This window comes from Giraffa tippelskirchi, chromosome 11 (genome assembly GCF_054371585.1).
Source record: "Giraffa tippelskirchi isolate mGirTip1 chromosome 11, T2T-mGirTip1v1.2.pri, whole genome shotgun sequence".
Classification (NCBI taxonomy): Eukaryota; Metazoa; Chordata; class Mammalia; order Artiodactyla; family Giraffidae; genus Giraffa; species Giraffa tippelskirchi.
The window spans coordinates 132,046,038-132,068,728 of NC_137285.1; the positions used below are offsets into that span (position 1 = coordinate 132,046,038).

At 43.7% G+C, this 22,691-nt stretch overlaps 1 protein-coding gene across 14 annotated transcripts in view; it reads right to left on the reverse strand.

The window, feature by feature from the left end:
• The window catches only part of MPPED2 (metallophosphoesterase domain containing 2), a 204,060-nt gene extending 182,171 nt beyond the window's left edge, over positions 1 to 21,889 (reverse strand). For 6 of the 14 annotated variants that reach the window (XR_014069250.1, XR_014069254.1, XR_014069253.1 and 3 more), the window contains exons 1-2: positions 21,104 to 21,528; positions 15,172 to 15,420 (exon numbers count right to left, since the gene is read on the reverse strand). Coding sequence is in view for 7 of the 14 variants with exons in the window: in XM_081543540.1 (XP_081399666.1) it covers positions 15,172 to 15,299 (128 nt within the window). In the remaining 7 variants the exon portion in view is untranslated. Of the gene's footprint in view, positions 1 to 15,171; positions 15,421 to 16,968; positions 18,715 to 19,228; positions 20,714 to 21,103 lie in introns of those variants that run through there. The other 8 variants (XR_014069256.1, XR_014069255.1, XM_081543535.1 and 5 more) reach the window with 7 other exon arrangements.
• Between the last annotated feature and the right edge of the window lie 802 nt (positions 21,890 to 22,691).

Consider the following 22,691-nt stretch of genomic DNA (forward strand, 5'->3'; position numbering starts at 1 on the left):
ATCCCCACGTCTATTTCGGAGCTCCGTGCGGTTTGTGTCTCCTCCGTGCAGTCTGGCATCATGCATAATGCAACACCGCAACTGCTAACAGCAGGCGCGCACCAGATAATTTACACTTGTTTTTATGGACACGAGGAACTGATCTTTGAAGCCGTCCCTAATGAGATTCCGCTTGGCCCTAACAGCATCCTGAGAGAGTGTTCCGGTTTTCTACTTGGCATCCGGTGCATATTTATAATGCAGAATACAAGCTCATTTAAATTGCACATGTGGATTTTGGTGTCTTCCCTGTGTTAAAGAGAGTTTTTCATATAATGAGGAGCACCGACTCCTCGGTTACCAACCTATACTTTCCCCAGTGTCACTGCCAGTCGATCCAGGTACTTATCAAAGAGGCAGGTCCATCCAGGGTTTCGACCTGCAGGGCCAAAAGCTGCGTCAACTCCAGCCCAGCTCAGCAGTCTAGCCCTGAAACTCAATTAGGTCCTCAGCCAAAGGAGATCGCCAGAAAGCCTAATTATATAGCACCTTTCTCAGTAGACACAGTAAGAAGACAGTCAGGGAGAAAACCTAAAGCCCCAAATTAACCTAAATTAACAACTTCCTGCCCCAAAGTGCTTGCCATGCAAATCTCTCATATTATCTCCCCTCTTTTACCGTCTGCCTCTTGCAAGCCCCTTGCAAAACTCTTCCTTAAGCTTGGCACTCTTTAGTAGCATTTATTTTTTGTCATTTAATTTTTAAGAGGTTTATAGCTCAATCACCAGTAATTAGAAATCCATCAAATACTTATTTTAAATTTAATTTGTTTTACCTTTAAAGGAAAAAATTTAAAACACTTTCAATCAGTACCTAACACCAATGGTGTTATAATGTTGGTACCTGTATTAAACCCAAATTACGGGTTTCTGTGAAACAGTCATCTGGTAAGATATACAAGAGCTTACTATCAAAAAAAAATAATAACTGAAATTGTTAAGAAAACAAGGATGCAGAATAAAATTGGTTCACTTTATGCAAAATGTGTGATTCCCATGATAAAGATGACCCAGTTTCATGGTCTTCATTTCAGATAAACTCCACATATTAGGGGCAGCTGTCAGTCAGAGTCCTGCTATGTGCATATGTGTGCGTGCTCAGTCGTGTCGGACTCTGCGACACCGTGGACTGCAGCTTGCCAGGCTCCTCTGTCCACGGGATTCTCCAGGCAAGAAAACTGGAGTGGATTGCCATTTCCTCCTCCAGGGAATCTTCCCAGCCTGGGGATCGAACCATCCCATCTTGTGTCTCCTGAATTTGCAGACAGATTCTTTACCACTGAGTCAATTTCATGCTTCTACTCAATAATAGTTGATGCCAAATAGGATCAATAAATAAACACTTTACAAGGAGTTAAGACAGTATACTTTCTAACGCCTCCATTTTTAAGGTTGAGAATGACACAGGAAACCCAAAACTTTAGGGTCAAGATGAAAGTGAAACTGGTATTTTTCCTATGTTAGAAATGAGAGTCTACTACTGTCAAAGTAAGAGTCAACTGGAGGCAGGATAGATGATAGCATTAGTGTAGGAGTATCAGAAATACTCACTCTGAGCTTCATCCAGCTCCATCCTGAAAAAAACACGGGAGACTCAGGTTACCCTTTTTAAAGGCACGTATAGTGTCAAGTCTATATACACGCTCTCAAAATCAATGAATGATTCCAAGGGAGCACACACTTCCTGGGGAAGCACACAGTAAGAGAATATGGAATTCTTGCAAATTCAACAGTCACTCATTCCTTCAGCAGGTATTTGAAGAGTGTCTAGAATGTGCTAGCACTGTGACAGGTGCTGCAGGTACAGAAAGGCAACAAAGTAAAATGCAAACAGTCACTGCCTTCAGAGAACTTAAAGCCTAGTTGGAAGACAGTCACTTCACAAACACTCAAAAACAAATATTTATAAAAAGTGCAACCAAAGAAAAGCATTCCTCATAGGAGGTGCTCTGAGTCCATACATACAAAGAGTTCACGGAGTCCAGAGAAAGGGGTAGGGGCTCCCCTGAAGCAATGACAAACGTGGAGGGAGGAAAAGAAAGTATATTTAGGGAGGAGGACCGTCAGCATCAGTCTGAGCCTCAAAGTTGGGGGCCTGCTGCTCTCCCCACACCTCTCAGTACTTCTCCACTTGGAAAAATAAAAAATTCAGGAGGCATGCCTAGGAAGCTGGATTTACAATGTATCTTCTCTTCAATGTCAGCCCAGAATCCAGACGGAACTGAAGACCTTGGGAAAAACTGGTGGACAGATCACCGAAGTTGGCACTAACTGCTGCCAAATGTCTGGCTGGCACAAACACACAGGCTAAATTGGCCATAAAAACCTCACTGTAGTCTTGCTCCTCTCAAAGGAAATCATTTTGCCATCCACAGTGAGGCTTACCCAGAGGCCAGTCTTGGGGGGAGGCCTTGAATTTTGAGCTTAACTCAATTGCACGGTTTAGGGCAAGAGTTTCATGTTTCAGATGTGCAGTCAGGTAATCCGATCCCATCAGAGTTTTAATGGCTTCTAAAGAATCCAAAGTGTTAAATCCTTTTCCCAGCCTCCCCCAGAGCGGTCTGAGGGTGCTTTTTTTCCAACCTCCATTCCTCTCCATCCGGTCTTTTTCTCATACCCAAACTGTTCCTAAATCTGAAACACCAAGTTAATATTCATTTCTTCTGATTGTAATCAGTGTTCTAAAACTGCGCATGTGCACCTACCATACATACTCCCTTTAAAAAACACTAAGAGAGGAAATAAAAGAATAAAGGAAGTGGACTATGTAGAAAGGGGGGTTTATTTCAGGGGGCAACACTATTATCAGGAGCCCTTCCTCCTAAGCCTGGGAAGAACATTTTCTGGTTCTGCAGAAACCAAAGGCAGCAGACCCAAGCCTCATCTCCAGGAAAACCAAGAGCTACACTGTCCCAAGAAGCAGACAGGAGCTGTGATCAGTGTTCATTAAGTCTGTGCCCCTGGCTACCAGCAGGTTAACAAAGACTCAATCCCTCCCTCCCAGTGTGGGAATCCCTTGGGAGACAGCACTACCCTAAATACTTTCAAAGTGTTGAGACAAACAAAAACTTCTCAACAAGAATAGAACAAACCACATCCAGCTTAAGGGCAACCAAAAAAGTGATGGTGAGGATGAGCCACGTGGCACCATTAAAACTCTGCTGAAGTGTTGACGCTGTGGGTACAATCCTGGTAAACAACAGTATTAATAACAATAGTTACCAGGCACTGAGCACTGGGACACGGTGCTAAGTGCCTTATTCTGTACTAAGCATCATCTAATATAACCTCCACCATTACCTATGGATGCATCTATTATTGTGCTCACCACAGTAAAGATGAGATTCTAGGAGTGGAGTCTGTAAGTGAACACACACAGGGGGCACCTGGGTAGACAGCCAGGATTATGGACATACTTTTGGGGAACTTCTTAAATGATAGCAGTTTTTATATCTTTAAATGTGCCTAGATTTCTGCTTAGCAACAACCACTCCACTCCCAAACTCTCCTCTCCAAAATACACTCATGCATTCTTTGGTCTCCTGTTCTGCTGACTGCTTTGTTAAGCCCAGCGGTGATTCCAGCAGCCCATGGTAGAGCACCTCTCAAAGCAGTGCTGTTTGTTTATAAGGTGACACAGCCCTCCCTGCAGAGTGTGGGGGCGTGACTAAAATCCACTAATGGCCAGAAAGCTCATTCGAGTTCTACACTTGACAAAATAAACACCTCATAAAGGCAGGTAAGCAGAAGCTACTTTCCACTTTGGACTGCTCTGTCTTAATAACCTTTGAAAGCAAGAAATCCACTGTGGCGAACAGGCTCTCACACAGAACGCAACACACAATTATGGCACAAAGAGACTGTAATAAAAGCACAACTCCCTATGTAACGTTAATTTTTTTTTTTCTCGAAAGGGGGTACCTCTCACTAATACAGGTCAATCCTAAATTGCAAAGTTTCCTTTGCTGCAAATCCTGGCCGCATTAGCAAGAACAAACCCAGCCGGCCTGAAAAACCTGGGCATTTGAATTCCCTGAAACCAGTTCCCAAAAGGGCTGATTTTTTTCCCCTTCTTTTGTCCACAGAAAATGAAGCTCCACTTACATGTTGGGAGGAAATATTTCAAAACATTCCCTTTTTTCTCAAAGTGCAGAATTTATGGTAACAGATAATTAACAACAAATGACAAACAATGTGAGCAGTAAAGGTCCCAGTTTGGTTGCCAAGATGATGGTATCGAATTCCAAGATAAACAGTGGAGCGTGCCGGCTGCCATTAACGTGGTGGAGGGGTCGAGATGGAGAGATGCAAAACAGGCCAGCCATCCAGCACCGAGGGGCAGGGACACGGGGCCAACCACCTCCCACGCGGTTACTATTTTCCTTCTGAATTCTCAAGAGCATCAGCCGATGAGGGGGTGGTACTAGACTCACTCTTCTGTAAGGAAAAGGACACCTACCTGTGCTTTTCTATTTCACATGGAGGGGGGAAGAGATTCTTCTTTGAACTGCACTAGGGAAGAATTAGGAGTTAATGTCCTTCAGGAGTTAATACCTGCTTCCTAGTCTGTCAGTTCTTCCCAAAGACTTCCCCCCTCCTCACTGTTCTTTTCTCTAAGCTGGTGGAGACAAAATAGGTTTCAGGGCATCCAGCTGTGCCCAAAATGTGAGGGTCAGGAACAAAGTGAAAACAAGTTAACTGTGAAAGTCAGAATCGGAGGACAACACACGGTAAGTCTCCTAGAGACTAACAGAGGGCAGACCTTGGGCAGCTGAAATTTCAGATATTTTTACATTTCTCAAAAACCAGTTCATGGTTCACTATTTCTCAAATGGATTTTTTTTTTAATATTGAAACACAAACCTAAAGTTCTGAGTTACCCAAAAAAGTCTAACAAATTGTTCCATCTCAGGGATCAACACAGGTCAGTGTATCAAAAATTTTGATTCGGATCCTTTCAAATGCTGGATTCATTGGTATGTAGAGTTGGCATGCATACCTCAAAAAGCTAAGGTGAAATTTGTCTTATCTCCCCACTGACTGATGTTTAGGGATGTGCTGACATACTCCTGGCATTCAGGTCAAGCCCAAGGCCAGGTACATCATAACTGCAAAAAAGAGTTAGAATCTAATAATATACCTGCCAGGTCCTTCCTCTCCTTTTCTCTCTCTTCTTCACATATACCACTACTTTCCCTCTTCTCCATAAAACGTGTATCTCCTCATTATATTTCCTCCACACCCTCGCAGGACCAATGTACAAAAGTTGGTACTTTTTAAAAAATGGAATAATATTAAATATAAGGCAAAACTAAGAGCAATGGGTATGGTATCTGTGATTCTTAAAAAATGCCTAATACAGTCTGACAGGCTTCTGTGGTTATCTATGCAGTCTTAAGTCAAAGCAAAATGAAACAAAAGGGGGAAATTTTTCCAAAACTCAGGACCAAAATAGAGCTGGTAGAAGAAGGTCTATGTCAAAGCAAAAGGCTAACTCAGGAAATTAGAGAAACATGCTGAGGTTGCTTAGCTAGTGGGAGACTTCACCTTTTTTTTCCCCTTAATTTCAGTTTTAAGTCTTTGGGCAAAACACATTTTGAACTAAGTGTACAATATGTAAACGGTTTGAAACTTGGTTTGTGGCCCAAATACCTAAAACTAAATACCACAAGTAAACTGCTTTTCTTAGCCAGTCAGTAGAAATGCCAAAACAGTCTACCAAAAGATGAGAAAAGATATTTTTCCTCCAATTGGAGAATTATCAAATCTTTTAGCTAGAAGGTTTCAGAGACTGTCTGTTCAAAGAAGTAAATGGATTTGAGTACAGTGCATGTTATGGTGGTAGGGCACCATAATCTTTTAAGGAAGCCACTGCAGACGGATGAACCTCAAGAAGGGTTTAGTTCTCACATGAAATTTTAAGGCTCAATACTATCAAGTTCTGAAAATTTACCTCTTTGCTCTATGAAATGGTGCTAGTGTTTTTGTTTGTTTTTTTTTTTCAACTAGTGTCAAGAGCTTTGCTATTTAATATAAAAACATATGAAAATTTAAACCAACTAGAGGAGTTTATATTCTTGATGTGTGGTAAAGGAAAAAAAAATTAAAAGCCTGCAAAACAGCACATTTTCTTATTTGCATACATTTTACCCTTTTACAGGGACTAACTGAAGAAAAAAAAAAATCTTCAAAGCAAAATAGAAGAAAAATATGCAGACCCAAATACGGCAAAGGCCAATAAATTCAACAAAGTTTCCTCTTTGCAAAGTTAGTGTTTCTACACAGACAAAGCCTTTGAGTGTAGTTTTGACATTAAAAAAAAAAAAGGGCAGACTAACACAGTGGTCTGGAAAATCGTGGCAATTTTGTCCACACTGATATTGAAATAATAGCCTAATTATGCCAGGATAGCTACTGAAACATCCAGTTTCCAGGATGCTAGGAAAGTCTAAAAGGGAAGGAGACATGGAAGGGAGAGAGCGAAGAAAACGTTGAAGAAGATGAAAAACAAGCTGATGCACACATTCCGAGACTCCGTGAGTTTTTTCTCCTTTTTGGAAACAGTTCAGAAATACCTGGGGTCTGTTAGATGAGAGCTGGCAGATTTAATTATTAGCTTGTTTTCATATCTTAAAATCTACATCTTCACAGGCTCTAAATCTTAGAATTAAAATTAAGTAGGTTTCAAATACAGACTCCCTATTATAGTACCCCCTTCCTGGTTAGCTAGTCTTGTCATTTTTGTCTATTTTTATCAAAACGTCTCCCTGATAGAAATGTTTTTTAAAAATTGTACTCAGATCAGGAGATAAATTTAATCTATAAGGAGAGGTGATTAACAACTGCCCAGTTTCAGGATATGCCAATCCACTAACTGTAGCCACACTTTTCGTATGAATCTTTTCTCTCTATAAAAGTAGGTAACTGTTTCAGGATTTGAAATCCAGGCATACCATAGTAGAAAGAATCGGCTTTGTCAAAATTCTTTACCCTCCCAGAGAGTCAAAGAACCAAAAGCAAACAAAACTACCCAGTTATGCAACATACAGCTAAATTTCTAAGAACAAATCCATATGGGACAAAAAAAAAAAAAAAAAGTCTAATTTTAGGTTGCCTTTTTAAAGCCAGAATGCAAACAAAGAAATCGACAGAATAAGAAAGAAGTCAATTCTAAAATGAAGCCTAAACTGTCACGGACCACGAGATCAGTACCCTCAGGGAGCATAACAGGAAAAAGAACTTATTTTTAAAAAGAAATGAGAGAGGAAAAGAAAAAACACTCTGTGTTTGTACATGAACGCAAACCAAAAGGGCCATTCAGCATCTCCAAGATGAATTTCAGATTGAAAACATTAACAAAAATTATGGCCATGCTAATGTGCAGGCCAGTGATAAATTTGTAATGAGAATGAGAAAGCGGCTTACCAAGAGAAAAATGTTTAGAATTTTTTTTTTCCACACAGCTAATGCAACCCAGCTCTGCAACAAAGAATGAATTTCTACCTTGTTAGTACTGTGCAATTTTACAGAGCCCCACACAATCACTCATTCACTGATACTCCTCCTCCTTCCTATGCGAGGTGGGGTCACTGGTCTTCTCCTCCAGTGTAACCCCGTGATGTCTCACTATGTAGTCTTTCCCTACAGAATATCACTAATGATGAGGGATTTGTGTTCTTTATTTCAAACAGACTAAAGAAAAGAGAAGAAAAGAGGAAACCCTAGACGGCCAGAGTAGGAAGGAACGATGCTAAAGTGCATCCAGTCCAATGGCTGGTGAGGAACTTGAAATTCAAAGATGCTCAAGTTGCTCAGGATCACAGACCTAATTAGTGACCAAGACAGGACCAGAATCCAGGTTTCCTGAAATACTGGCAAGTCATCTGCTACAGCAAGCTCTTCATTTACTGATACTGTACACTTTGCTGGCTTCCAAAAATGAACTTGATGGCATTTCTTAAATATTAGATTTCCTTCCAGTTACGGGACTAAGAAGTTAGCAGCATCCTTGGCCTCACATCTTCACACACATGAGCACGCTGAATGATCCTGAACCAAGGAACAGCCTTTGGTCTCTACCTGGATTACAACACAGAACAGAAGAAGGTACCACCCAAGGAAGCTGGGCCCAAAGAAAGCAGATTTACATGCGAGTGAGCCTTCAACGCAAATCTTGCTAACTAAAAGCAGAAGGGACTGCAGACAGATCACATGTTTATCATTCTTTAACTAAATGTTTTTTATCGTAAAAGCATTATACAGTTTTTATAAAATAGACAAAAGTATACAAAATAAAAAGTGTTGAGATCTTTACCCATCATTCCCTCCCCCAAATTTATTTGTAAATTTCCTACAGAATCCCCAATAATGTTGATATTTATCTTTTTACACATTTTGAGATTTTTTTTTTAACCAAACAGCATCATTCTCTAACACTCTTCTGTAACTTTCTTCTTACATCTAAGGATACTATTGTGTTTAGTCGCTCAGTTGTGTCTGACTCTTTATGACTCCATGGACTGTAGCCTACCAGGCTATTTTGTCCGTGGGATTTTTCAGGCAAGAATACTGGAGTGGGTTGACATTTCCTACTTTAGGGGAATCTTCCCGACCCAGGGATCAAACTTGTATCCCAAGCATCTCTTGCATTGGCAGGTAGATTCTTTACCACTTTGCCACCTTGGAAGTGCCAAGGATAACTTATACAGACCTGAAATAAATATTTATTTCCTACCACTGAAGAATAAAACTTCAGATTAGACAAACAAAATCTTGTAAGAATTCGTCATGGGATGATCACCTAGCTACCCAAAAGTTTCAGACCATTTTTGATTAGCAATGCCCAAGCAAACACTGACAGATGCTGTAAAATGCAACAAAGCAAAAAGGACAAGTTGGACTTGTCAAGTTTCACACAAAGCAGTTCAGGAAAAAAAAAGATGTTAACACTTCATGCTCACCAGCTAACGGACAAGACCAGAAATATGATCATAGCATTTATTTACCAATGCTATCTTCTGGGCACTATGTCATATACATCATCTCAAGTAATGCTTACAACCATCTTAGAGAGTCATTGAACCCATGTTACAGATGAGAAGACAGAAGTTCAGTAATCCAGCCCATCATCACCTAGCCAAGCCAGCAATGAGTGAGATGAGCCTTCAGATAGAGATCTCTGACTTCACACCACATTATCAGCTGCCAATGTGAACACTGTCCTCATTCCCCAGCTCAAGCTATGCCATTTGTACTCAGTCCTGGTTAAATCCAGTTAACTCTTAATGCTTCTATTTTAACCACTAAGGTCCATCTAGTCAAAGCTATGGTTCTTCCAGTAGTCACGTATGGATGTGAGAGTTGGACTATAAAGAAAGCTGAGTGCCGAAGAACTGGTGCTTTTGAACTGTGGTGTTGGAGAAGACTCTTGAGAGTCCCTTGGACTACAAGGAGATCCAACCAGTCAATCATAGAGGAAATCAGTCCTGAATATTCACTGGACAGACTGATGCTGAAACTGAAGCTCCAGTACTTTGGCCACCTGATGTAAAGAACTGACTCACTGGAAAAGATCCTGATGCTGGGAAAGATTTTAGGCAGGAAGAGAAGGGGATAACAGAGGATGAGATGGTTGGATGGCATCACTGACTTGGTGGAAATGAGTTTGAGCAAGTTCCGGGAGTTGGTGATGGACAGGGAAGCCTGGCGTGCTGCAGTCCAGTCCAAGGGGTTGCAAAGAGTCGGACACGACTGAGCGACTGAACTGACTGACTGACTGACTTAATGCTTCTGTTTTAACCACAGCCATAGGTGGAGAGCCTAAGACACTGATAGGGCTACGAAGGCTTAAGACTAGCACAAGTGAATGAAGGCCACTATGATTCTACAGGGAAAAATCAGGTGACAACACTCAGCTCTCCAGATTCCTTGTCCCCTTGGAACTGACAATCCCAGGAGTAACTCGAGGTAGGTGAGACATCCCAATAGCACTGTCAGGGCATAGATAAAGACAAATACTATACATTTTCACTTACATGTAGCATCTAAAACATAAAAGGACAAATATAGTAAAACAGAAACGTAGACACAGAGAACAGACTGCTGGTGAGAGGCAGAGGGAGGAGCAAAACGAGTGCGGGTGATTAAGAGGTACAAGCTATTAGGTATAAAATAGATAAGCTACAAGAACGCCATATATAGCACTGGGAATATAGCCAATATTTTATAATAACTTTATATGAAGTATAAAGTATAAAAATATAGAATTACTATTTTGTATATCTGAAACTAACATAATTGTGCAAGTCAACTATATTTCAATAAAAATTTTAAAAAATGAAAAAACTTTAAAAAAGAAGTAAGGGCACCTTCCAACACTGACAGCTAAAAATTACACCCAGTCAAGTTTGCTACTATGGGTTCCCCGATGGCTAAGTAGGTCAAGAATCCACCTGCCATGCAGGAGACACAGGAGATGTGGGTTTGATCCCTGGATTGGGAAGATCCCCTGGAAAAGGAAATGGCAACTCCAGTATTCTTGCCTGAAAAATCCCATGGACAGAGGAGGCTGTCAGGCTACAGTCCAATGGGTCGCAGACATGACTGAGCACAGGGCAAGTTTGCTAGTAATGACTCCTTGAGGAAGACAGGACAAAACTTACCAGTGGTTTTCTTATTTATTCATTTATCTATACTCCACTAATTTTCAAAATGAACTGAGACAGAATAAAAAAGTGCAGAATCAGTAAAACAATCATCAAAGAGAAGAGCTAAGAATTACTGAGTACAGACTATATTCTAAGCATTCCTCTAAAAACTTTACAAACAATAATGTTTTTAACCTTCACAACAACCTTTGGAGATAGGTGCTACTTTTATCATCTATGTTTTAGAAATGGGGAAAAAGAGAAGTTAATACATTTCTCCACAGTTGGTTATGCAGCTAGTACGTCATGCAACCAGGTTTTAAATCCAACGATATAATTCCACTGGCAACACAGATCACTATACTACACTGCCTCCTCAAAACAAATGTAAAAGAAAAAGAGTTAAGTAAGATTCCACGGGTGTTGACAACTAAAGCCACAGATAAGAAAGTATAAAGTATCTAAAACTGAAGATAAAATTTAATTTGAGCTTCCTAGCAATCAATCTTGGGGGAGCCAACCATCCTGGTTTGCAGGGGATTGAAGGGTCTCCCAGGAAATGGGACTTCTGATGCAAAAACAGATATGGTTAGATACCTTCCTAAAGATGTTTTACAGTACCTAATTAGGCTCAGACAATGTAAAACATACAAAATCTTGTTGGCGTTTTGAGGTCTACACTGATTCCTTGAGCACCTTCTCCCACCCTCACTGAAAATATTAAATAATTTTCATCATTAAAAATACTAAATAGCATTCTGCTTGGGGAAGATGACAGGGCTATAGAAAAATGAAGTCCTATTAATTGCTGGTTTTCAACCATCACATCTATCAGTATCTTTAAGAATCTGGATGAGAGGGGCTTACAAATTCTGGGTTCAATTCTGCCCTGCCAACTTCAGCTGTGCTTTAATTTTCTTTCCCAAGGTCATATGGGATTGCTTTCTTAAAAAAAAAAATCTTCCCTACATCACAGGCAGAGATGCAGACCAGTGATTCCTAGAAAGCTTGGTGGCAACCTGTTCAGAACTCCCAAGTGAAACCAAACCAGGACCGTGTGGTAAACCCTTAATGCCAGTTGAAATGACAGCTTTGAAATCAATGATGAGGTTATGAAGATGGGAACTGGGTCTTATGCATGTGTGTTCCCCTCACAGCACATCCTGCAAATAAATATCCTAACTGCAATCTTAATCTTGGTATGTCAGAGCTAAAAGGCTTCGTATCTATCACTCGGTGCAAATGTTTACACTTAGTGAGAGAGAAGACAAAGTAAGTTGTCCAAGATGGGTCACATAGTTAAGGTGTGACAAACTAATTAAATGGGAAGTCAACTATTTCTTAACTAAGTTAAATAAACCTCAACTAGGTTTACTGAAAGAAAAAGATCAGATTTTTCCTAAAAGAAAAAGAAAACAGACCAGCACTGTAACTCCAGTCCAGGTAATCTGTCATGGGTCTCCATAGATGTCAGTTGTAAGTGCAAAAGGAAAGCCAATGTTTTAAGAAACTCATGCAAAATAAATGAGCAACTATTCAAGAAGAAAAGACAAAATACCTTTAGGGAGAGGAGCAGAGCTCTTACCATGACATGTTAAAAATTTTAGAAAAACTGAAGAAATTTTGGACTAAATATTTTATAGGTAGTTTCCAGCCAATTTAAGTTTCTATTTAGACTCAGGGCAATCTTTTTAGATATAACATGATCATATTTAACCAAGAAACTTGAATGCCCAGTATGGGCTGGTCACTGTGCCAAGGCAGCAAGAAAAGAAAGGTCAAGGAAAAGGTTGGCAAGCATCTTGATAATGTGTACACTCCTTCAAACAACACTGAGTGTTAAGACTAGTCAGAGAGATCCCAATGAAAATCTCCAAATCTCAATCACAATTTTTCAACACAATGCACAATCAAATCCATGGATCAATCAAGTGATCAATCAATATTTCTAAACACCCATCACCTGCTCAATCCTTGCCTTTAAAAAAATGAATGATACAGGACTTCCCTGGTGGTCTAGTGGCTAAGACTCCGTGCTTCCAATACAGGGATCTGGGTTTGATCCCTGGTCAGGGAGCTAGATTCCACTTGCCACAGTGCCACAACTAAAGATCCTACGTGCCTCGATGAAGACTGAGGAGCCCACGTGACACAACTAAGACCCAGCACAGTAAATAAATAAATAAATAAATGTTAAAAACTTTTTTTAATAAAACAAACCTGTCCCAGTATTTTAAAAAAAGAAATGAATGACATAGTTTGAGAGAGAAGGTAGGCAGAAGTGGAGGGGAGAAGAGAAAAAGAGAAGAATAAAAATGGAGGTGGTCTGGTTGGAGGAAAATATCAAGTGATGAGACATGTCATGTTGGTAGAGGGGGTGGATGGGCATAGTCACTCTGGACTGGGGAAGAGAGAAGAGGTTTCCTAGATGCAGAGGGACAAGAATTGACTCTCAGCAGAGCTGAAATGTGAGCGCCTCAGCTGTGAGAAATAGTGAAGGCAATGGCAGCAAGACAGAAAGGCCCACGGGGTGCCAACATGCATGGCTGGAACGAAAGGTGCAGTTGGGAAGCCCTCCACCGGTACCTTTTGTTCACGGGTGATGAAGGTGCAAAGGGCAGCTGGAGTTGACTGCGGAAGAACCCTCTACTCCCAGGGCAGAAGTCTGGTAAGAGGACTACACAGCTGTCCAGGCTGCCACTGCAAACTCCATTTTTCAAGCCTTGTTTTCATAAAAGGTATAATTTGATCCTTCAAATTTTTCATGGCTAGATCATGTACATCAGTTCTAAGGTTACATGATTTTTAAAATAACACTGTGCATTCACAGTTCACCAGTGGAATCTTATGGCTATAAACAAGCAAAGACTAAGCTGAGATTCCCTGTCAGTCGTTTTCCAAGGAATCTGGGGCAAAACATACTTTCTTTTGCCTGGAAGGAAACAAAAATCCACAAAGTGCTGTGCCATTCTTTAACAGAAATGTTACACCAGCAAAGCAGAGCTCAAGGATTCCTAAGTCCCGTTTGCACACATTCTATAACATATTTGAAGGAAAAGCAATTATTAGAAGCAGAAGAATAAAAGGAGTATTTGAAATGAACACACAGTTACTGTTCAGAAAAGCCATTTTAACAAAGAAAAATATTTCCCTTAAAAACTTTTCCTTAAAACCATGTTAGGAAACCTTCATTATTATGAACATATCCTGATTTAAAGAGAGTACAAAAATCTTAGAAATAGTTTAGTGTTAACCATTTGCAAGGATTTCTCTATTTCTTCTTTTTTTTTTTTTTTGCAGAAATCCTATCATAGATAATTGAGTAGCTCTACAGAACATGCAAACTTGCAAAGTAACATCCTAGTACTTATGACAATACCCATGCAGTCAAGAGAAAGAGTTTTGTGTTTGGTTAGTGTTTGTAAATTTGAGGAGGGGGTTGCATGTATCTGTGTATGTCTGTGTTGGTGGTGGGAGGGAGGCGGACTTACCAGGTTTTTTTTTTTTAATGCCCAAATAAAACAATTACTTTAAAAAAAGAGCTTGTGACTTGGACATGCCCTGAGTTCAGTTTTGCCAGGAATGGCAAAATCAGTCAACAGATCCCTAACCTCCTTTCTCTCTTGACTATACAATGCTTTTCAAAGGGGTTTAGTCCTACCATGAAAGACTCATGTTAGACATTGGAAGGGTCTAATAGAGAATGAGCACCAGGCCTTGAATAAACAAGGGAGATGGTGACCTTTTGCCCTTTCTGCTGAAAGCCCAGCACATCCTGTAGCAAAGGAACAGAAAAAAAGCTAGTGTGCACCCAGGTGCTGCAAAATCCTTGCCTCTGGATTTCTCCCACACTTTGTTCCTTAAACAGTTTAAACCAAGACAGGGCTTAAAAAGTATTAGGGAGTGAGGGAAAAGTACAATTCCTGGAACCCACTGTCCCACTGTCCCTTAATCCTTTGTTCCCCATATTGTTCAAATCCAGCAGCATGCTGTACACGTTCTGCGAGCAACAGGCAAGACAACAGATTTAGCAGTGGCTGGACAGTTAGTCCCAATTAGGCCTATTTCCCAGCTGAATGTAAAGGGGTGGTGGGGTGAGGTATAGGGGGAAAAAACTACAGAAATTTTAAGGACATTTCATCAGGGAAGCAAGCAATGCAAGGTAAATGCAAACTGAACTAGGGGTCAGGCGAATCTATCAAAATTCGCTGTGTGACATTAGACGAGTATCTGAACCTCTCTGTTGTTATCCACAAAATGTAGGCAAGCCCTTGGGGGCTCTAAAGATCTAATGGCAAATTATGATCAACAGTACATACTCTGGAAAGGTTCAGCATTACCCAGATGTGGAGGATTCCTCTGAGCTGTACTTGGAAACACAGATAACCCATCTGTTTGGTGAAGCATACATCTTTTATTCTCCAAGTAATTAGCAACTTTCTAATTCCCTGATGGCTAATTTTTTTAAGTTCATGAGTGATACTTACATATGTACATGTGGCGGCTGGAACCTGCTCTGGTTGATGTTGTAGTGCGTGAATGCCTGGGTGGGGTTGGAGCTGTACTCATCCACCGTGATGGTAACTTTGCCTTGAGAAGGAATCCCATGTGCCATCCTTCCTCTCTATAGGCATGAGCAATTCACAACTTTCCGGAGCAAAGAATGGAAGCGAGCATGGTGCGTTTCAGCCAACCTCTGAACCCAAGGATCTACTCATCAATGCCGCTCTGCGTTTCTGGAAAAAACAAAACAACAAAAAAGAAATGAGGACAAAGAAAAAGAGGATGTCCTAAACAATGTCAGATGTGACACCTGGATGTGAAATTGGTTCAGGAAAAATCTTAATCTGTGTGGTCACTTCATAGACAAAACCTTTCCCAACTCTCCACCCAGCACGTACTTCAGAATGGACATGACACTCCAAATGACACGGCTGGCTGCTAGCAAATCATTTCAATGGTGTTCAAACTAAGATTTCCTCTTTATTATAATTATGGCACTTAACGTGAATTACGGAAGGGCACATCCACAGTTGCCATGGTGTCTAACTATAAATGGTTTGAGCTCAAAGTGGAGTGTCTTCCAAACCTTCCCTGCTAATTGGAATGTTTGGTCTGTACAAAGTTGGTGTCACAGAATAATTTGAAATCTCGGTGCTTAGCACAGCCATAAAACACAATGCCAAATGTAAATTTAAAATGCTGGGTTCATCACAGATACCTGTGTGTAACTATGATACACACATAACATATGTACACATCACATATAATTTTTCAGTGGTTCCAAAATACATAGGTACTCAAAGCATGGTATACATATGGATTCCTCTCTAGCCAAGAACTTTATGTTAAGGAAAATCCTTCTTGCTACATGTAACATAGTTTCTTAAAACCATCCAGCTACTCAGGGGAAAGCTGAACACATCCAGGCTTGGATCACCATTTTGGATGCATTCATTACTAGCCTCTTGGAGACCAGAAGGAGCAGTAAAGCAGGGTGGCCAGTGAATCGACCGCTTCACTCCTGCTTGAAAGTGAAAGTCGCTCAGTCATGTCTGACTCTTTGTGACCCCATGGACTATACAGTCCATGGCATTTTTCAGGCCAGAATACTGGAGTGGGTAGCCTTTCCCTTCTCCAGGGGATCTTCCCAACCCAGGGATCAAACCCGGGTCTCCTGAATTGTAGGCAGATTCTTTACCAGCTGAGCCACAAGGGAAGCCCTCACTCCTGCTTGGTACTGCAATATTCTCAGTAGCTGGTTTCATCCTTTAACATTTTTTTCAGCTCATTTTGATTATTTGTATAAAAGACACTATATTATGTATTGCCCTGGGTTCAGAAATGAGGATGTTTATTTTTATAGCAAGTGTGCACAGACTGAGCAGAGCCCATCCCTGCTTCTAAGCTGCTGCAATTGATCAGGGAAGTTTTAAAGAAGGGGACAGCATGCTCCTTGGATACCCTTGGGTTAACCCACACTCTTTTACTTTAAGCGCTCTGCATTACAATACTTTCACCATGTGCACCATTAAGTTCTGGGAATCTTAGATGCTATCTCAAATAAAAATATTTAGAATAATAAGATTAGATTTAAATTTGGCATGAAACACCTTAAATATCAAGCAAAAGGCAGATGGCTTGCCATAGGCCATTTATTTTATTATTTTACAACCCAGGGCTTGTGTAGTCCTCCATATGCTAGCTGAGCTAAGAAATTCCACAGCCTTTTACTCAAATCATTGCCTTCTTCATATTAGCAAAGCAAGCTAAATAACACCCACCTTGCCTGCGTTCCTAACACACAATGGCGCTGCCAAGACATGAATCCCTCCTGCTCTGGCATTTTAAACAAAGTGTCATTTTGGGTTCTCTTTCTTCTTCCTGACTTCATGGGAGGTATGAGTCCTCTAAGCACCGGCTGACAGACAACCAGGCCAGTAGGATTAACGAAATTAAAATCTTTGCCTGATTCTCTGATGTAAGATATCTATAAGAACTGCTTACAAATCATAATGTAGCAGTTTTCATACCAAGTTTGCAGCTGTTTCCTTAATTTCCTCCACAATTATATTTTACTGTTATTTTGCATAACAGTAAAACACAACACCTGCTTCAAATTGCAGTCCTGTTCTAAGTACTGTAATTCTCTTTTGAGACACAAAGTACTGAGACACGAATGAAGTGCAAAACTGCATAATTGCGACATGCTGAAAAGTAAATACAAATGAAAACATCTTCCTGTTATAGAAATGACTGTCATTAAAAAGAATGTTAGCCATCAAAGCACAGAGGGGGAAAAAATACACATTTTCAGACTGGAGAACTTCATGTTTGCATAAATTAGAGAGTGGTGTAAAAATTACACGGCAATTCTTATGTTCCTGCCATCAATGTCTATTGTGTGAAATACAGAACATTAAGAAGCAAAGGAAATAAAATTCATGTCTAGACCACTGTGACCTCTCTGTAACAATCTCTGCACTCGGAGCCAGAAACAGTTTAAATGTTCCTGGAGTAAACTCACTAATTAAACTCAGCAAAATGGCCTAGAAATGAAAGATACATACCTATTATGTAAATATCTAGGTAATGACCTACAGTAGTTAGCATCAGACCTTCCCATTTGAAGTCCAGAAAAGAAGGAACTTAGAAGGTGATCAGTTTGCACTCTTCTATGGTCCACTATGTCCTATAGTCAACATGGGATTGCCTTTTCTATCAGATGAGATCTCTTTGCACCTTTGCTCCAGTAAGACAAATAGAACATCTTTTCATCAGCAAGCACAGGCCCCTGTAACTCAAAAGGGTAAATGGGTGGCTGGCACCTCATTTGAATTCATCTTTACCATGTTCTCTTTCAAATGTTTTATCGAAACAGTGCCCCTGCAGCGTCTATCTTCTTTAATCTGGAGTCCTTTGAAGAAAATGTCAGACTGAGGCAGAGAGCTTCAAAACTTTCACAGGAACCTTTACAGACAAGTCAAGAAAAAGCTTATTTTTAAAAAATGCTATGTTCACCCCCATTCACATCACAGGATAATAATCATCTCAAGAATATGAAACACCAACACATGGGAAAGGCTTTTTTTTTTTTGGTAAACTCCCTCCTCTAATCTGAGAAACCTAGAAAAAGATTGAAATAAGACAGAATGATACACCACCTCAAACTACTAAGAACCTGCTTCCCCTTGCTTCACACAGGCAATAAAACCCTCCAAATGATCAGATTTTGGAGCACCTCATCCTCATCACACACATTATTTTTTACGTATAATATTTGAAGAGAGCAGTACTTTTTTTAATTTCCATTTTTATACTTCAATACATTAGCTTTACAAAACAAAGGAACTCAGTACTAAATGCCAGCAATCCTAAAGAAAAATCTAAAAGGGACTGACATTGCCAAATATTCATGCTGGTGCTACTTTGATTTTCTCTTAAAAAAAAAAAAAAAATCATGTGAGCACATTTTGCATTTCCTAGACAGCAATCACGTCTCCTGTGCCTTAAGCTGTGCAACTTGCAATATTCTTTTTTAGGAATCTAGTGGGAAATCCTTTTAAAGTCTGCTGGCAATGAAAGGATTAAAAGCTGAGGAATTAAATAACTGTCTCCACCTCCTAGACACCAGAAGTCCAATTTACCAAAAGTTTCAAAGCAACAACTCATGACCTCTCTACCCGAACACCGCACGGCACAGCCTATGAGAAAGGAGCCCGTGATTTCCTCGTTTAAACAAGGATGCTCATTTTATTCACTAGCCCCTAAGAAGATCGTCCGACCAACCTCCTGGCCGGACTTTGGAACTCGCCGGCTCCAACTCCGCCAAATTTCACTCTCTCCTCCTTCTGCCGCACAGAGCTAGTGCCTTCTCAACTCACGCCCTTCCTCTTTTATGCCCATCTCCAGTTACTCATCCCTGTATCCCGGAGCGATGCCCAGAAGCCTTCCGGGCGGTTTCTCCGCCAAGGTTTTTAGACGGATGCACAAAGTCCCACGTGCCCTCTGTCCACTGAGCGCCCTCCCTCCCAACGCACTTACACCTGAACTTGTCTCCAGCACTTCGGACACCCGGCTGGCACATTCTTTCGGAGAGAAAGGGCAGGACTTTTCTCCCGCGCCTCTGGCAACGCGTGGAGTCGATATATGGTGGGGCGGGGGGTGCGGAATTCTCTACTTTGGATTGGTGTGTTTGTTTTAAATCTACGGTGGGCAGTTGGGAGGGGGTCAGCAAACACACACACACACACACACTCACTCACTCACTCGTGCGCGCGCCCTGCCCTCCCGGCTCACGGCCGGCTCGATCGGGCTACAGCTCCCCCTTCTATCCTGGAGCACCAGCTCGCCTTACTCGCTCAGTCCCTCGTTGCCACCGCCGTCGTCTCCGCCGCAGCCGCCGCGGCTGGCACTGTTGGCGCTGGCGCTCGCGGCCCCAGCCTCCGCTGGGCGCTTGTCCTTCTTTCTCTACCGCTTCCCCAGCCCCGAACTGATTGATGACCACCGGCGGCCAATGGCTCTGACACCGCGCCATCCTCGCTCGAGCATCACAGCCCCACGCCCCCGACGTCAGCCTCCAGGGCGCGTTGGCATCCCCGAACCCTGAGAGCCGAACCCGCGCCCGGGGCCGCCGGCGCCTCCCTGCTCTCTGCCCCGGAGCTGCCGGGCTGCATCCTTGGAGCGGCAGAGAAAGAAAGGGAGGGATCCAGCGAGCGTTCGAAGGGGGTGTGGAGGCCATGGATTTCCACCCCCCTCTTTGGAAATCTTTTCTTTCACTTAAAGTTTTGTTTTGTTTTTTCTCCACCCTGACCTGTTTGTGTGTGTTTGCAGCATCTCAATTACACATTTTTCAAGACCTGCATTTGCACTTAATTTGGGGTGTCCTGGGGAGGGGTGTGGTATAAATCTGCCCACTGGGGCATCCTTAATTTCTTTCCTTGCTGGTGGATTCTAATACCCTCCCCAATCTCCAAGAAAAATGCCCCCTTCACCTCCTAGGCCGCAAAACCTCGGAATTCAAAGGTTTTGCAAAGACAACCCTGTTACATGTAAATAGCAAAGAAACTCCTGCCTCCCGAGGGAAGAAATCGAGCGGCAACGGTTACTTTTTCTGGCCGTTCGTCCCCCGCCGCCCAGCCCGGGTCTCCGGCCCGCTCTGCAGGCTGCGATCACGGGGACCGGAGGCGGCGGGGGAGATCCAGGTTGGAGCGCGGGGAGAGGGTGAGAAACGGCCCCGCGCGAGAGCGGCGCGCGCGCAGGCGGCCCGGGGGCGGCCGCGGAGCGCAGACCTAGCACAAAGCTGCGCGGCGCCTTCCCGGCCGCCGCACCTCGCTCCGGCTGCCGCGGGCGCCCAGGGCTCGGGCCAACACAATGCACCCGGGCCTAGGCCGGGGCGCCTCGAACACAGAACCCCGGGACTTTCTAGTAAACATCTCGCTGTGCCCTCGTCCCCACCCCCATCCCCGCCGCCCGGCTTTCTCCGCTGCCCCTCGCCTACACCCCCTCCTTCGCTGTTAAAAGAGCCCGGCGGAGGAGGGAGCGGCGAGGTGGGGACCCCGGGAGGTCGGGGGCCGAGGACGGGGGCGGGGGGAGGGGAGAAGGGCAGAGGGGCCAGATGGGGAGTAGGAGGGAGACAGCTCCTAAAAAAGAATTCGCTTTCGCTCCGTGGGTTGAAAAGAAGCCCTCCTCGGGTTCCGAATTGCCCGGAAAGCGCCTACTCGAGCGACTGTCAGGGGCACCGGGGCAGCCGCGGTCCGCAGCCTCCGAGCCCCTCGCACGCGCCTCTGACAAGGCACCTCTCACCCGGGCTCCGCTTTGTGTGTGCATTTTTTTCCCTTCCTCTCGCGCGCGGCACCGGGCGCCCGGCCGCCTCCTCCCCCTCCCCCGCCCTCCGCCTCCCTTCCCGGGGCGGATTACCTTTCCCGGGCTGCGCTCCGGGTCCCGGGGATGCCTTCAGCGCCCGACGAGCAGGCGATCCATCGCGGAGCAGCCGGAGCCGGCGGGAGGCGCGCGGGGGGCGCGCGGGGGCGGCGAGGGGCGCGGGCGGGCCAGAACCTTCGACCCTGAAGGTCCCGCCGCGGGCTGGGGCGGGGGGCCGGGGGGCGCGGCGCGAGAGGGAGGCGGGGGGCGGGGGGAGAAAGGACCCGAGCAGCCTCGATCTGGGGAGAGAGCGAGCGTGGGGGCGAGGAGAGGGAGCGAGGGCGCGGCGAGCCGGAGGGAACGAGAGCGGTGCAGTGACAGGGACTGCCACTGGGGTCAAAGGAGCAGAGCTCCAGGAAGCAGGGCGGCCGAGGCGCCGCTCCGTGCGCGCTCCCCGGCGGGACCCCGCGCCCCCGCGCGCCCCTGGTGCAGCCCCGGCCCGCTGGAGCCCCCACTGGCGCCCCGAGGCCCCGGGGTTGCGAGAGGAGGCGGGAGCTAAGGGCGAGGCCGGTAGCCTGCTGGTGTTCCCGGGTCAAGCAGGCGGCAGGAAGCTGAGCTGCAAGTTCATCATCATGAGTGTGATCAGCGTAAAAATGATAGGGTACTGAGGAGGGGGGCTACGGAAAATAAAGGGAGTTTTCCCTCCAAATGGGCGTCTTCTGCAAAGGGAACACCCAGGCCCCAGCCCCCCCCCCCCCCACCGACCTGCCAGGCGCGGTCTGGAGTCCTGGCACAGCTCCAGGGCGCAGAGCTTGCCTGGGGGCAAGGAGAGCGGCTCGGGCCCTGCGCTGAAACGGGGGAGGGCTACCCTGGGTCTCCTCCCGTCTCAGAGCTTAGACTTTAATAGGGTAAAGCTATGCACCTTTTTCTGCACACACAGACACACGCATGCACACACACCTCTTTCTTTCTGCAATGTTGTTCCTGAGAAAAGGCCAACCCAGCTGACAATTTCTTTCACCTCCAGGTTCAATTTAGAGAGGTGAGGAGAGGCAAAGAGTCCAAGTGTTAACATTTTGGTCTTTGGGGCACATTTCCCCCGAAGGATAAGCAATTCAAAAACATTGTAAAAATCAGTTTGCCCCCTTTTTTCCCCTGCTACTTTGGATTATGGAAGAAAAGATTTTCAGAATTGTATGCAAACACTTAAGAAAAGGAAAAGTCGCTGAGATGCTGGGAAGACAGAAGATAAGGAAGAGAAAGCTTTTAGAAAACTTGGTTGATGACGTTGACTGTGAAAGACGAGGGGACCCTGTGATGTTATGCCATTGTCAGAGTTGAAGGATTTGGATGCCAACCAGCTCTTAATTCCTTTCCAGGAGTCAGACTCAAAAATCGAGGCATTCTCCAAAGGGAAATCCAGTGGATGTGTGTGAGAGGGTGAAGTGTGCTAGGTATACTATGTGACAACGAGCTAGACATCCTGGCTGAAATTATATCCCCTGAAAATAAAAAGGAGCCATTACAACCTGGTCTGTGGCCTGTGTGTTGAGACTAATTGGTTTCCAGGGTCAGGGGAGGAAGGGAGAGGGGCTGGAAGGAGCCCCTATAAAAAAGATCAAACGGAATTCACTTGAAAATATGT